This window comes from Pogoniulus pusillus, chromosome 39 (assembly GCF_015220805.1).
Source record: "Pogoniulus pusillus isolate bPogPus1 chromosome 39, bPogPus1.pri, whole genome shotgun sequence".
Lineage (NCBI taxonomy): Eukaryota > Metazoa > Chordata > Aves > Piciformes > Lybiidae > Pogoniulus > Pogoniulus pusillus.
The window spans coordinates 6,178,555-6,193,206 of record NC_087302.1 but is presented as its reverse complement, the minus strand read 5'-3'; the positions used below and the strand labels follow the sequence as shown (position 1 = coordinate 6,193,206).

General features: G+C 54.4%; 1 protein-coding gene across 1 annotated transcript; it reads right to left on the bottom strand.

The window, feature by feature from the left end:
* Positions 1-2,914: 2,914 nt before the first annotated feature.
* DDX20 (DEAD-box helicase 20) lies at positions 2,915-10,968 on the bottom strand. Its single transcript, XM_064173727.1, has 11 exons — positions 10,756-10,968; positions 10,575-10,669; positions 8,901-9,069; positions 7,939-8,053; positions 7,715-7,857; positions 7,443-7,581; positions 6,214-6,272; positions 5,929-6,011; positions 5,145-5,250; positions 4,958-5,059; positions 2,915-4,197 (listed from the first exon to the last, which is right to left on the bottom strand). The coding sequence occupies exons 1-11, from the start codon at positions 10,949-10,951 to the stop codon at positions 3,122-3,124; spliced, it is 2,283 nt and encodes a 760-aa protein (XP_064029797.1). The 5' UTR covers positions 10,952-10,968; the 3' UTR covers positions 2,915-3,121.
* Positions 10,969-14,652: the final 3,684 nt, after the last annotated feature.

The window sequence follows — 14,652 nt, the reverse complement described above, 5'->3', positions numbered from 1 at the left end:
TCATCCAGATCTAACCCCCTGCCATGGGTAGGGACACCTCCTACTAATGTACCTCTCCAAGTGCATCTTCTACAGCAGCCTCCTTTTGAAAACTAAGAGCTGCAGCCAAAAAACACCTTGGAAACAAAATTCACATTGTCAGCCCCTTTGCAAGCCACACAGCTCAAGTTCAGGTGAAGCCCCAAACTGGGACTCAGAGTAGGGCAGGGAACAAAAAAACTACAGAAAAACTCCTCCTGCTGAGGAATTCATGAGCCAGAGAGCACAGCTCAGGGCTTGCTTTCAAGTCTCTTCTCAGGATCCCCATTTAGGCCTCAGTGTTGCAGACAGCATCTCCTTTTGTTCCCACAAAATAGAGCTGAGCTCATCCTAACTACATCAGAAAGAATCACACAATACAATCATAGAATGAAGCAGGTTGGAAGAGAGCTCCAAGCTCAGCCAGCCCAACCTAGCACCCAGCCCTGCCCAACCAACCAGACCATGGCACTAAGTGCCCCAGCCAGGCTTGGCTGCAACACCTCCAGCCACGGCCACTCCACCACCTCCCTGGGCAGCCCATTCCAGTGCCAATCACTCTCTCTGCCAACAACTTCCTCCTAACATCCAAACTGAACCTGCCCTGGCACAACTTGAGGCTGTGTCCCCTTCTGTTGTTGCTCATCTGGCAGCAGAGCCCAACCCCACCTGGCTACAGCCTCCCTGCAGGCAGCTGCAGGCAGCAATGAGCTCTGCCCTGAGCCTCCTCTGCTGCAGGCTGCACCCCCCCAGCTCCCTCAGCCTCTCCTCCCAGGGCTGTGCTCCAGGCCCCTCCCCAGCCTTGTTGCCCTTCTCTGGACACCTTCCAGCACCTCAACATCTCTCTGCAATTCAGGAGCCCAGAACTGGACACAGCACTCCAGAGGTGGCCTGAGCAGTGCTGAGCACAGGGGCACAAGAACCTCCCTTGTCCTGCTGCCCACACTGCTCCTCAGCCAGCCCAGGATGCCATTGGCTCTGCTGCCCACCTGGGCACTGCTGCCTCCTCTGCAGCTCCTCTCTCCCAGCATCCCCAGCTCCCTCTCTGCCTGCCTGCTCTCAGCCACTCTGGCCCCAGCCTGTAGTGCTGCTTGGGGTCATTTTGGCCAAAGTGTAGAACCCTGCACTTGGCCTTGTTCAGTCTCATCCCCTTGGCCTCTGCCCACCCATCCAGCCTGGCCAGGTCCCTCTGCAGGGCTCTGCTACCCTCCAGCAGCTCCACAGCTGCTCCTAGCTTGGTGCCATCTGCAAACTTACTGATGCTGGACTCAATCCCCTGGTCCAGATCATCAATAAAGACATTGAACAGGACTGTGCCCAGCACTGATCCCTGGGGCACACCACTGGTGCCAGCTGGATGTGGCTCCATTCACCACCACTCTCCAGGCCCAGAAACTTTTCAAAGTGCTTGAAGCACAAATTAAAGTTGCTGCAGTGAGCAAATTGGCCCAGCACAGCTGGCAGCCCATTTCTCTCCTGCCTTAGAAGCTGGCACCCACCAGAGGCCACCACTGCCCTAGCAGTGGGGACACCAAGCCAGAGCAGCATCTCTGCTCACCAACCCTGAGCTCGTGACCTAAATCAACCTCACAACTCTCCTGCACAGTTGAGAGAAGACAGAGCCCTGGGAGCTGCAGAAGAGAAGACTGTGGGGACCTCATCAACGTCTACAACATCTGAGGGGTGAACAGCAAGATAAAGCTGCCAGGCTTCTGCCATGGTGCCCTGCCTATGGGTACAAGCTGCAGCCCAGGAAGTTCCAGCTCAGCACAAGGAGGCAGTTCTGCACAGCGAGGGTGATGGAGGCCTGGAGCAGGCTGCCCAGAGAGGTTGTGGAGTCTCCATCTCTGGAGACCTTCAAAACCCACCTGGGATGTGTTCCTGGGTGACCTGCCCTGGGTGACCCTGCTTAGGCACAGGGGTTGGGCTCAACTTCTGGAGGCCCCTTCCAGCCCCTAACATTTTGTCATTCAGTTCACAGCTGCCACTCCCCAGTAAGGTGGGAAGTGCTGCCCGGGACACCATAATGCTTGCAGAGGGGAATCTGGCAGGAAAGGATTTGTGAAGCCAAGTCAAAGCATGGGATACTGCTCACTATGAAGTTGGAAGCTGCTGTAAAGGGAGCAACCAAGCATCCACTTGAAACTAAGGATGCAAGTCACCTTGGAAATGCAGCTCAGAGCAGAGGCAGAAAGCTCAGGAGAGGAAAAAAAACAACCAAGAAACCAGCAGACTGTGCCTGCTCAGGTGAGCTGAGAAAGCAAAGACACCCTGATGAAGAAACTCATCTCTCTGACCCCAGACAGAGCTAGAGGCTGAAGTTTCAAAGCTACCACTCCACCATCCCAGAACCCATACCCTAAGCCAGCAAAGACTCTCATCTTTACCTGCTTCAGGACAGCTCCAGGCAAGGCAGTGTGAGCCAAACAGGAACCACCAATTAGTCTCAGCAGCCACTTCTAATTAAATCTTTCCTGTAAGTGTGGCAGGTTTGATATTGCTGCACCCAGAGGGCCAGGCCAAAGATGATTGCTTCCTATTCTCTTCATAATTAAAGCATCCTTCCACTGCACAGCTTGCCACCACACACCCAGCTATAGAAATGTTATTGATGGGATGTTAATTAACTGCATTTCAATTAGCAATAGAGGCCTTGAGAGGTAGGATTCACTCTGCTGTCTAGCCAGTGGCTGGTGTTTAGAGTTATGGAATGATCTCCAACTCCAGACTAGACCCTTGGGTGACTTCATCTTCACTCCAAAGTCCCACAATAGACAAATCAAGGAAATAAAAGTGGGGTTGGTTTCTATTTCCTCTCTGTCTTCTTACACTGAGTGCCTGCCTTTACTCTTCCTCTTTTCACTCTGGGTTGTAAACACTGCAACTGACCACCCTGTGGCCTTTCACTGCCTTTATTAACAACCACTTGCAACATCACCACTGGAATGCATGAGAAACATTGCTTTAGACACAGTGGGCTTAGGAAAAAGCCATCTGCCTTCAGCCCTAACCAGCATCTCTCTGGCAGGGTACTTGTGGACTGGCAGTTCTGGTTCCACAGCCCTTCCTTGTGCCAACCAGGTACATGCTCAGTGTCAGCACATCAATCACCACTTTTGAGCAGCTCCTGAAGGTAGACATTGTTGAAGTGGTAGGCATTCAAACAGCTGAGCTGTCTGTAACTCCTCCTGTAGTGAGCCACCGCAGCACAGTAGCTTTGCCATGCCTGGTAGTAAGACTTCCAGTAGCTTTTGTAGCTCAAATCCTCACAGGAGCCACCATCATCCCAGGAGTTGTCCTCCCTTTGTCTAGTGGAAGGCCTGGGGGCTTGCTGGGAGTGGTGGGAATGGTTTTTCTTTGCTTTGCCATTTTGTCTCTCAACTTTCTTCCTCACTTGATTTTGCTTTGGGGCTCGTGATGGCTCCTGAGGCTTCTCTGCTGTAGGATAGAAGCCTGCCTGAGCCCTCTGTGCTGTGGGAGATGCATTCCTCTCCCCTGTGTCTGAAAGGGCCTCAGAGCAGAAACTGTTCTCCACGCTGCTGAAGGATGTCCTGGAACTGTCCAAGCTGTCACTGTCAGCAGACACAGCACCATTCACCACCACCTCTGTACTGCACTCCCTCTCTTGCCACTCCGAATCACCATTTCTGGGGAGCTCCCCTTGCTCCCCTGGGCCTGAGTAACTTCTTACTATTTCAACCTCTCTCTCCAGCCCTTCTTTGATGAAATACTCATAGTCCTCAACAAACCCCGAGAAGCTCCAGGGACTGCTTGGTTGGGTTTTGAAAGATGACAAGCATGGGATTCTAGGAAGGTTCTTTTTCAAGGTCTCCTCATCTGCAGCTTGAGCGTTTTGGGGTCCATCTGCTCCAGAGCCAGATCTGATTCTACTCCTCTGCTCCATGCCACAGCTGGAAGTCTGGGGCTTCCCACTCCTTTTTTCTCTCTTTGCAGGATTTGTGCACTTTTTATTCTGTTTCAGTGGCTTTTCTGGCTTCCAATTAGCCCCTGCACGATCAGAATCAGGCTGAGGTGCCTCTGAAGAGCTCTTCTGCAGTACTGGTTCCTTTGGTGGAAGGCACACAGTGTCAGAAGTCACTGAAGCACACATTTGTGTAACAGGCTTGACTTCTACCTCCCCAGCTTCCAGGTGATCCATCAGTCCAGGAGGGATGGGCTCTGCACAAAAGGGAAACAAAGCAGGCACTCGGTTCAGTGCATCCTCCCCTCTGAAACTCAAGTATCAAAGTGAAGCTTTGCATAACTGTAGCAAAGATGTCAGGCAAGTTTAGTTAGAGCTACAACCTGACCCCTTCAAGTGCTGAGAGACCACCAAAGCCAAACCACTTTCTTCATGGAAGACAGCAAAAAGCTGATGAAGACAACCAGCACTGCACCTTCTCCAGGTTTTCACTGTCCCCTATTTCTCATATCCCAATTCAACAGCTGGAAAAAGGAACTATTGCCAGAAGACAAATGCTACACTGCCAGCAGAGCAGCTTCTGGCAAAGCAAAGGTAGCAAATCTTAGTCCTTTCTTCCCCTACAGCTTGAGAGAGGCTCTACACTGGAAATTTATGGAGTTGTCTAGGTGCTGAAGCACCAACTGGATGCAGAGCTCCTCTCATACCCACAGCCATGCACTAAGCTCACTTGAATCATGAATCATAGAATCAACCAGGTTGGAAGAGACCTCCAAGATCATCCAGTCCAACCTATTCCCCAGCCCTATCCAGTCAACCAGACCATGGCACTCAGTGCCTTGAGTCACTTCCTACATCTGTAACAGTTACAGAAGCAGTCCCTAGCATGGAGTAAGAAGCTGGACCAAAATCCAACTCCAGCACAGAAATCACATCAGGTCCCTGGGGCCTTGTCTGCAGGTCTGAAGAACAGAAAACCACCAGCAAAAGCAGCTGCATTCCCTGGACAGAGCATACCTGGCAGAGGGAGAAGCTGAAGATTACACTTCTGAGCGATCTTCATCATCATGTTTTCCTCCTCTCCACGGCAGCAGAAGGTCACAGAGAGGCCTAAAGTTCCTGTGACACACAGCAGAAGTGTGGTTACCCCAAGAGGGCCAGGGAGGAGGAGGCAAGCTCCAGAACTCCCCAGGACAGCCCTTACCAAAGCGCCCAGCCCTGCCAATACGATGCATGTAGGTTTCCCAGTCCAGAGGCACATCCAGGTTGATCACCAGATTCACCTTCTCAGCATCAATGCCACGAGAAGTCTGGAGAACAAAGAAGAGAAAGGGACAGAAAACTGAGTGGGTGAATAAGCCTCTAAATCGATACAACACAGAGGATGGTTTGGGTTGGAAGAGACAGCCAAAGGTCAGTCAATCCAACCCTCCTGCAGTCAGCAGGGACATCCTCCACTAGACCAGGCTGCTCACCCTGAATATCTCCAGGGATGGAGCCTCAACTACCTCCCTGGGCAACCTGTTGCAGTGTTCTAGCACCTTCCTAGCACAGAACTTGGTCCTCACATCCAATCTATATCTGCTCTTCTCATTTCAAACTCTTGTCCCTCATCCTGTCAATGCCTACCCCCCCCAACAGGACCCATCCCCAAGGATGCTCCACCAAATCAGGTTGCTCAGAGCCTCATCAAGCCTGACCTTGAGTATCTCCAGGGATGTGGCCTCAACTACCTCCCTGGGCAATGTGTCCAGGATTCCACTACACTCATGGTGCAGAACTTGTTCCTTACATCCATTCTAAACCTCTTCTCCAATCTCCAACCATTGCCCCTTGTCCTGTCCTCCCTTAGCAAACAGTCCCTCTGCAGCCTTCTTTAGGTACTGGAAGGCTGCTCTAAGGTCTCCCAGAAGCCTTCTCTTCTCCAGGCTGAATAACCCCAGCTCCCTCAGCCTGTCCTCATAGCATCAGGTGAAAGACTGACTCACCAAGTCTGTGGAAATCAGAACTCTGCAGTGGAACTGCTTCAGTTTAGCCATGGCATCAAGTCGTTGGTTCTGATTCATGTTGCCTAGAAGCATAAAAAGAACTCACAAATAAATGTGAAAGCAGAGAAGTTCATCAATCCTCAGACCCTAAAGACCCACAAAGACTCAAATGCTGTTCTTGGTTACTTCACCAGAGGCAATGCAAACCAAGAGTCAATATTAATCTTCTTATTTAGGTCACCACTTATGCACAATCTGAACACAGACAGTTTGGAATAGCTTTACCTGAAATGCACTCAGCAGGAAAGCCTCTGGATGTCAGGATCTCAGCCAGATGTTGAGCCCTGACAGAAGACACAACATGAAAGCTGGAAACAAACCTGCAGCTCTAAAGCCCCATGGGCAGATCTTAACAACAGCCTGCTCTACACAGCCATGGGCTACAGCCCCAAAGTGTCACTTCATGTCCACAACAGGTGCCTCATAGATGGAAGAGGAGAAGAGGACATCAGGCCTCACTGTGCTCTGAACAGTGCCTGAGTTGACTTCATGCTAAAGTACTCCTTTATTCCTCAGATGTGGAGTGTGCAAACTGCCCTGAGACCTTGGAGAATCACAGAACCTTAGAGGTTGGAAAGGGACCTCCAGAGATCCAGTCCAACCTCCCTGCCAAGGCAGCACCCCCCAGGGTAGTTCACACAGGAATGCATCCAGGCAGGTTTGGAAAGTCTCCAGAGCAGGAGACTCCACAACCTCTCTGGGCAGCCTGCTCCAGGACTCTGTCACCCTCACTCTAAAGAATAGTTTCTCTTCATGTTGAGGTAAAACCTTCTCTGGTCCAGTTTGTAGCTGCTGCTCCTTGGCTTACTGCTGCTGACCATCCAAAAGAGCTTGGCCCCAGGCACTCAGCATCCCCCTCAGACATTTCACAGAATCAGACAGGGCTGGAAAGGGCCACAAGGATCAGCCAGTTCCAACCCTCCTGCCACGGGCAGGGACACCCTACCCTAGACCAGGCTGGCCACAGCCTCATCCAGCCTGGCCTTAAACACCTCTGGGGATGGGGCCTCAACCACCTCCCTGGGCAACCCATGCCAGGCTCTCGCAGTGTACACTGATCAGATCTCCTCTCAGCCTCCTCTTCTCCAGACTAATCAGCCCCAAAGCTCTCAGTCTCTCTCCATAGGGGAGATGCTCAAGTCCCCACATCATCCTCCTGGCTCTCCATTCGACACTCTCCAGCAGGTCCCTGTCTCTCCTGAACTGGGGAGCCCAAAACTGGACACAGCATTCCAGGTGTGGTTTCACCAGGGCAGAGAATAGGGGGAGAAGAGCCTCCCTAGCCCTGCTGGCCACACTTTTCCTGATGCCCCCCAGGATGGCAATGGCTCTCTTGGCCACAAGGGCACATTGCTGGCCCACGCAGAACTTGCTGTGCAAGTCCATCCTCGACAGGCCCTGACAACCACCCCTTCTGAGCATGCTCTTCACAGCTTTTACTTCACATTTATTACCTGCTGTGTAAGTTTGAGAAGACCAAGGCTTGGTTAAAAGGAATCTTGCTGAACAGCTCTTGAAGGTGCTGAGTTTTCTCCTCAAATGTTTTATGGGGAAGGGGATGGGAATTCACAATTTTGTAATACTGCTTCAGCCCTGAGGGGAACACCAAAACAGAAAACCATCAGAAGAAAGGGCTCCATAAAAACAGGCTCAGAGCCATGCTGCTGCCAGCACAGACTCAGTGCAGCTCAAGCCAACTCTTCACTAGAAATGAACTCCTACTTACCAAGGAGACTTGGGTCAGTGGGGTTCAACCTCACAAATGTTGGCTCTCTCATGTACCTGGTCAAGGCATTAGCCAAGGACTCAGGGTAAGTAGCTGAGACAGCAAGCATCTGTTTGTTGACTGGCAGCGAAGAGTAAATCCAACTGGGACACAAGGAAAGGGCAATGATTAACAAATATTTATCTGATGGCTAAGTAGATGAGATCAAGATTTTTCCTCCTCACTTGATTTGCTCTTGAAAGCTGCCTTCTTCCAGAAGCTTGTCTGCTTCATCAAGGATAAAGAGCCGGATGCTGGATGTATTCAAGTAGTCCAACTCTATCAGCTGCTTGATTCGACCTTCACATGAACAAAAAACATTCAAAGAAGCTTTGAAAATCTTAATTGTGAAGTTGGAATGATGAATTCTATCTTTGTTTTTACAACACAATGCAAGAAAGCTTCCTAGGAAGGTGTTTCTGGAATAATCTCTCACCCAACACACCAGGTCTAAGTGCTGCAAGCATTCCCCTCGCTACCGATAAATCAAAGCATGGAATGGGTTAGGTTGGAAGGGAACTCAAAGCTCAGCCAGTTCCAACCTCCTGACATAGGCAGGGACACCTCCCACTAGAACAGGTTGCTCAAGGACTCATCCAGCCTGGCCTTGAACACCTCCAGGGAAGTTGTGGAGCACAGAAGCACCCAATGTAATCAAAGATCACATTGGGTGCTTCTGTGCTTCACAACCTCCCTGGGCAACCTGTGCCAGTGTCTCACCACCCTCACTGCAAACTTCTTCCTAACATCCACTTTCAATCTCCCCTCTGCCACTTCAAACCCATTCCTCCTCATCCTCCTCTCACTCCCAGCCCTTGTCAATAGTCCCTCCCCAGCCCTCCTGGAGTCCCCTTCAGATCCTGCAAGGACACTCCAAGGTCTCCTCCAAGACTTCTCCAGGCTGCACAGCCCCAACTCTCTCAGCCTGTGTTCACGGCAGAGCTGCTGCAGCCCTCTCAGCATCTTGGTGGCCTCCTCTGGACTGGCTCCAACACTTCCATGTCCTGCTTGTGCTGGGGGCTCCAGAACTGCTCCCAGGACTGCAGGTGGGGTGTGAGGAGAACCAACCCAGACCCCGACAGCACCAATCACTGTACTGTGAAGCATCACACAGTAGCTTCTGAAGCACAACAAAGCCCACTCATACCTGGGGAGCCAACTGCTATGTGGCACTTCTTCAGCCTGGCTTTGTCCTGGTTCAGAGGAGTGCCTCCAATGAAGACATGGCATTCCAAACCTTCCATCTTGATGCCAATGGTCGTGATCACAGCATGGATCTGCACAGCAATCTCTCGTGTGGGAGCCAAGATCAGAATCTGTTGAGGGTCAGGGGTTAAACTTGAAAGCTGTGCAATGGTTCTGAGCAGTACAGCTGGGCTGGTTTGAGGCTAACTGGAATGTTTTAATGAGGAAAAATTAGGTGATAGGCTGTGAAAAGAAAACAATGGTGATGTCTGCTTCACTCCTAGGTTAGCTGAGACATGTAAAAGCAAGGACACAAACACAGCTAAGACAGAGAGTCTCTTTCTGTCAGAGCCAGTGTCTGGACTGGATGATCTTGGAGGTCTCTTCCAACCTGGTTGATTCTATGATTCTGTGTTTTCTCCCTGGGCTTCTGCTGCCCTGCTTAGATCTGTGCAACCCAGCTAATCATTCTGCTTCTAACTCCTTCAAGCTCACCTTGCATCTAAGGCAGACTCTGAGATAAGAGCTGGGGGGCAGAAAGAAAGTGTAAAGGTGGTTGGGAGCCCCTCCTGGGCACTATGACTGCTGGGAGGGGTCTTGTGTTTCTGTGCTGCTTTTAACTTATATCTTTATATATAAACCTGTAAATGTTTGTGATAATTATTCACTCCCATATTGTGCTAAGCTGTGAACATAAAGCTTCATCCCTTAACTTCCAGCCAACTGAGTCTAGTCTGGGGGGAAAATCACTGGGAGCAGCCCTGAGGAACAGGCCCTGGGGTGATGCAAAGCTCAACAGGAGCCTGCAGTGGGAGTGCAGCCCAGACACAACCCTGTGCTGGGTGCAGCAAGAGCAGTGTGGGCACAGGGCAAGGGAGGGGATTCTGCCCCTTGGCTCTGCTCTCCTCACACCCCACCTGCAGTCCTGGGGGCAGTTCTGGAGCCCCCAGCACAAGCAGGACATGGAAGTGTTGGAGCCAGTCCAGAGGAGGCCACCAAGATGCTCAGAGGGCTGCAGCAGCTCTGCTCTGAGGACAGGCTGAGAGAGTTGGGGCTCTGCAGCCTGGAGAAGAGAAGGCTTGGAGGAGACCTTGGAGTGGCCTTGCAGGATCTGAAGGGGGCTGCAGGAGGGCTGGGGAGGGACTATTGACAAGGTCTTGGCATAACAGGAGAAGGAGGAGGAATGGGTTTGAAGTGGCAGAGTGGAGATTGAAAGTGGATGTTAGGCAGAAGTTGTTTGCTGTGAGGGTGGTGAGACACTGGCACAGGTTGCCCAGGGAGGTTGTGACCTTTGATCACATTGGGTGCTTCTGTGCTCCACAACCTCCCTGGAGATGTTCAAGGCCAGGCTGGATGAGGCCTTGAGCAACCTGTTCTAGTGGGAGGTGTCCCTGCCTATGGCAGGGCTTGGCACTGGCTGAGCTTTGAGCTCCCTTCCAGCCTAACCCACTCTGTGCCTCTATGCATTCACTGAGGGGGGGCAGGTGACTCCCAAACCCCAACAGCCCTGCCTCGAGTCACGATGGTTCCACGTATTACACCTCAGAGGCAGCACTATCGTCTCCCCAAGCGCAAACCTGACTCTCCCTCACACAGCTCAGCTCCCCCCGCACGCCGCGGCCCGGGGCGCACTCACCTGCGTGGCGCCGCTCTCCAGCAGCACCGCGTCCAGGGCGATGGCAGCGAACACGCAGGTCTTGCCGGTGCCCGACTTGGCCTGTACAATGAGGTCTGCGAAGAGACGCCACAGAGGTCACCGGAGGCCGCGGAACGCCCCCCTCGCCCCGGCCCGGCCCGGCCCGGCCCGCTCCGCTCACCCAGCCCGCAGCGGCCCAGCGGGATGGCCTTCAGCTGCACCGGCGACGGCCTGTGGAACCCGGCTGCCTCCAGCCCAGCCAGCACCGGCTCCGACAGCAGCAGCGAGCCGAAGTCGGCCGGGCCGCCGGGGATCAGCACATCGCGAGTGCGGTACCGGCACTCGCTCGGCGGCGGCGAGCCCGAGGCAGCCTCCATCTTCGAGCGGCACGGCAGCGGCGGCGGAAGGCGGCGCCTGGCGATGACGCATTTAACCGCGCCACGCAGGCGCACTCATCCCATCCGCGCCGCTCGCCGTGCCGTGCCGCCAGGGGGACGCCGCTAGGGGGCGACACCAGCGCTGCTAGGGGCCGACAGTAGCGCCGCCAGGGGAAGACACCAGCGCCGCTAGGGGCCGACAGTAGCGCCGCCAGGGGGAGACACCAGCGCTGCCGGGGCCGACAGTAGCGCCGCTAGGGGGAGACACCAGCGCTGCCGGGGCCGACAGTAGCGCCGCTAGGGGGCGACACCAGCGCCGCTAGGGGGAGACACCAGCGCCGCTAGGGGGAGACACCAGCGCCGCTAGGGGGCGACACCAGCGCCGCTAGGGGGCTACACTAGCGCCGCTAGGGGGAGACACCAGCGCTGCTAGGGGGCGACACTAGCGCCGCTAGGGGGAGACACCAGCGCTGCTAGGGGGCGACACCAGCGCCGCTAGGGGGAGACACCAGCGCTGCTAGGGGGCGACACCAGCGCCGCTAGGGGGAGACACCAGCGCTGCTAGGAGGCGACACTAGCGCCGCTAGGGGGAGACACCAGCGCCGCTAGGGGGCGACACCAGCGCTGCCGGGGCCGGGAGGGCTCCGTGAGGCGCCGGCCGGGGCTGGGAGGGCAGAGCCGATGGTTGCGAGGCTGTCCCGGGGCTCCTCGGGACGGTTCCTCGGATTTTCGGTTGTCTGTACCTGCTTGAGCCCTTATCGTCTGTTTGTGCCTGCGGCTGCGGCTGCGGCTCCCTGCTGCGGGGCTCAGTCGGCGCTCGCAGCCGCGCAGGAAGCGTTCCCGGTGATGTTCGTGCGGCGGCAGCGCTGCGGGTGGAGAGCGACAGACGCAGGGAGGTGGTGGAAGCCTCATCCCTGGAGGTGCTTAAGGCCAGGCTGGATGAGGCTGTGTGCAGCCTGCTCTAGTGTGAGGTGTCCCTGCCCATGGCAGAGGGGTTTGGAGCAGGCTGCTCCTTGTGGTCCCTTCCAGCCCTGACTGCTTCTGTGATTCTGTTCTGTGACTCTTTGCCTTTGGCAGGTCTGTGGCTCTGCCTGGTGAACAGCACCAAATTCAGGCGAGTCTGGGTCAGCACTCTGGTGAACAGCACAGAAGCTTCGATCTGCTGTCATCAGAGAGGATAAAAGCAAACCAGGGGAGGTGGAACGGTGAGAGTCAGAGAATGAAGCAGGTTGGCAGAGAGCTCCAAGCTCAGCCAGCCCAACCTAGCACCCAGCCCTGCCCAACCAACCAGACCATGGCACTAAGTGCCCCAGCCAGGCTTGGCTGCAACACCTCCAGCCACAGCCACTCCACCACCTCCCTGGGCAGCCCATTCCAGTGCCAATCACTCTCTCTGACAACAACTTCCTAACAACATCCACCCTAGACCTGCCCTGGCACAGCTTCAGCCTGGGTCCCCTTCTTCTTTGGCTGCTGCTTGCCTGGCAGCAGAGCCCAACCCCACCTGGCTACAGCCTCCCTGCAGGCAGCTGCAGGCAGCAGTGAGCTCTGCCCTGAGCCTCCTCTGCTGCAGGCTGCACCCCCCCAGCTCCCTCAGCCTCTCCTCCCAGGGCTGTGCTCCAGGCCCCTCCCCAGCCTTGCTGCCCTTCTCCAAACACCTTCCAGCATCTCAACATCTCTCTTGAATGGAGGAGCCCAGAACTGGACACAGCACTGCAGGTGTGGCCTGAGCAGTGCTGAGCACAGGGGCACAAGAACCTCCTTTGTCCTGCTGCCCACACTGCTCCTGAGCCAGCCCAGGATGCCATTGGCTCTGCTGCCCACCTGGGCACTGCTGCCTCCTCTTCAGCTCCTCTCTACCATCACCCCCAGCTCCCTTTCCCTCTTGTCCTGCCTCCAGACACCCTGAGGAAAAGTCTCTCTGCAGCCTTCCTATAGGATACCTTCAGCTATTGGCAGGCAGCTCTGAGGTCCCCCTGGAGTCTTCTCCTCTCCAGGCTGCATCCCCCAGCTCCCTCAGCCTGTGCTCACAGCAGAGCTGCTCCAGCCCTTGGGTCATCTTTGTGGCCTCCTCTGGAGTCGCTCCAAGGCAGAGCAGATGGTAGGGAGAGGAAGTGTGGCCCAGAGCAGAGGTAACAGGACAGCCTTCTACACACAGTTCTCTTAGCTCCAATTATGTTTTCATTTTGAAGTGGATCTTCTCCTTGGTCCTCAAGGGGCAACGAATCTCCACCATGTGATAATTACCTCTGGCTAAATCTGGGAAGGGAAACAGACAAAGACACCTGGACACAGCAAACCTTTGATTAAATGCAGCCTCCTGCAACCCTTTTAAATTGATGTGATTCAAACAGACAAGGAAGAGCAGTCAGAAGTGACTGTTCCCATGGGGGAAGGGCAGAGAACAGCCCACACCAACCACCACAATCAACTGCTCCTTGTCTTCCCCCCCTCCACCTATTCCTTGTCTCCCCTGAGGTGGATGCAGGTCTGGAGACAGACATTTCCCTCTGTGGCATGCTGTTAATGAGACATTCAGACACCTCCCCTTCATTCAGGCTGCTGCTGCTCTTTGGGGGCATTTCCTTTTCCCTCTGATGCTGGAGGGATGGCTCCCAAACCATCTCAGTGTCTCCACCACCCCCTTGGCAGATTGGTTGCTCCTCTGCCTCTGCTTTTGGTCCTTACTGGTGGGGCTGTGATGAAGTCTGTCCTCAGCCTCCTTTTCTCCACACTAACCCCCCCCCAGCTCCCTCAGCTGCTCCTCCCCAGCCCTGTTCTCCAGACCCTTCCCAGCTTTGCTGCCCTTCCCTGGACCTGCTGCACTGTATTTGAGGTGTGGAGCTCAGCAGCTCTCCAGACTCCCTTGTCCAAGCTGGGGCAAGGCAGAGGTGGAGCTTGCTGAGCCACCTCAGAGCAAGGTTGTGCCAGCTGCAGTATGTCTGCAGCCCCAGGAGGTGCAGGAGGCCCAGGTGCCCCTTCAGTGTCATGCTTTGTGCTTTGCCACCTCTCCTACCTTGCTCCTCTCTTGCTTGCTCCACTGGGGCTTCTCAGCCTTGCTGATGGATGCAGGATTCAACAACTGACTGCTCTGTGCTCTGACACCATCAGGTGGTCCAAGTGTCAGCTTGGCAGGTCCATCAGGTGTGGAGCCCTGAGCAGATTCAGCCAGTTTGGGCAAACACAGGGGCTGGAATGCTTTTAGAATCCTTCCAAAGCCACTAAAGAGTAAAATGGGCACAAATGAACCTGGGTATAAACTTCCATGGGATCACTAATGAAGGGAAGGGAGCCTCTGGAAGAACATGAGCTTGGGAAGGGTACCAGAGGGCCTCCAGTGGGCTCTGCTGTGGCTGATGTGCTGCCATGGCTTGGTGGGTCTCAAGCCCAGCTGAGCACTGCTGATGGCACAGGAGGTGGGGATTTGGCAGCAGTTGCAGTCAGGCTCTGTCAGAGCCCTGCTCACAGTGCTGGCACAGCACTTGTGTCCCACAGGTGCCCACAGCTCCTGCAGCTCTCTCAGCTGATCTCATGGAAGGTTTTTTTTCTCCTAGACCCTTACTCCCAGAGAAGATCTCAACTGCCAGTGATGCTGCCTCTGTTTTAAACCCTCTGTGAGTCAGTCTAGAAATAGCAACCCTCACCCTCCAGGCCTCATTCTACTTCAGTGACTCTCAAGTGCTGAATTCACGTGGGTGACA

Excerpts from the sequence above, each read along its gene's own strand:
- DDX20 (XM_064173727.1), bottom strand. The coding sequence starts at position 10,951 with ATGGAGGCTGCCTCGGGCTCGCCGCCGCCGAGCGAGTGCCGGTACCGC. Across the intron at positions 7,858-7,938 it reads AGCTTTCAAGAGCAAATCAA|TTGGATTTACTCTTCGCTGC; the intron begins GTGAGGAGGAAA and ends CTTGTGTCCCAG. Across the intron at positions 6,273-7,442 it reads TTCTCAAACTTACACAGCAG|GGCTCAACATCTGGCTGAGA; the intron begins GTAATAAATGTG and ends GTCTTCTGTCAG.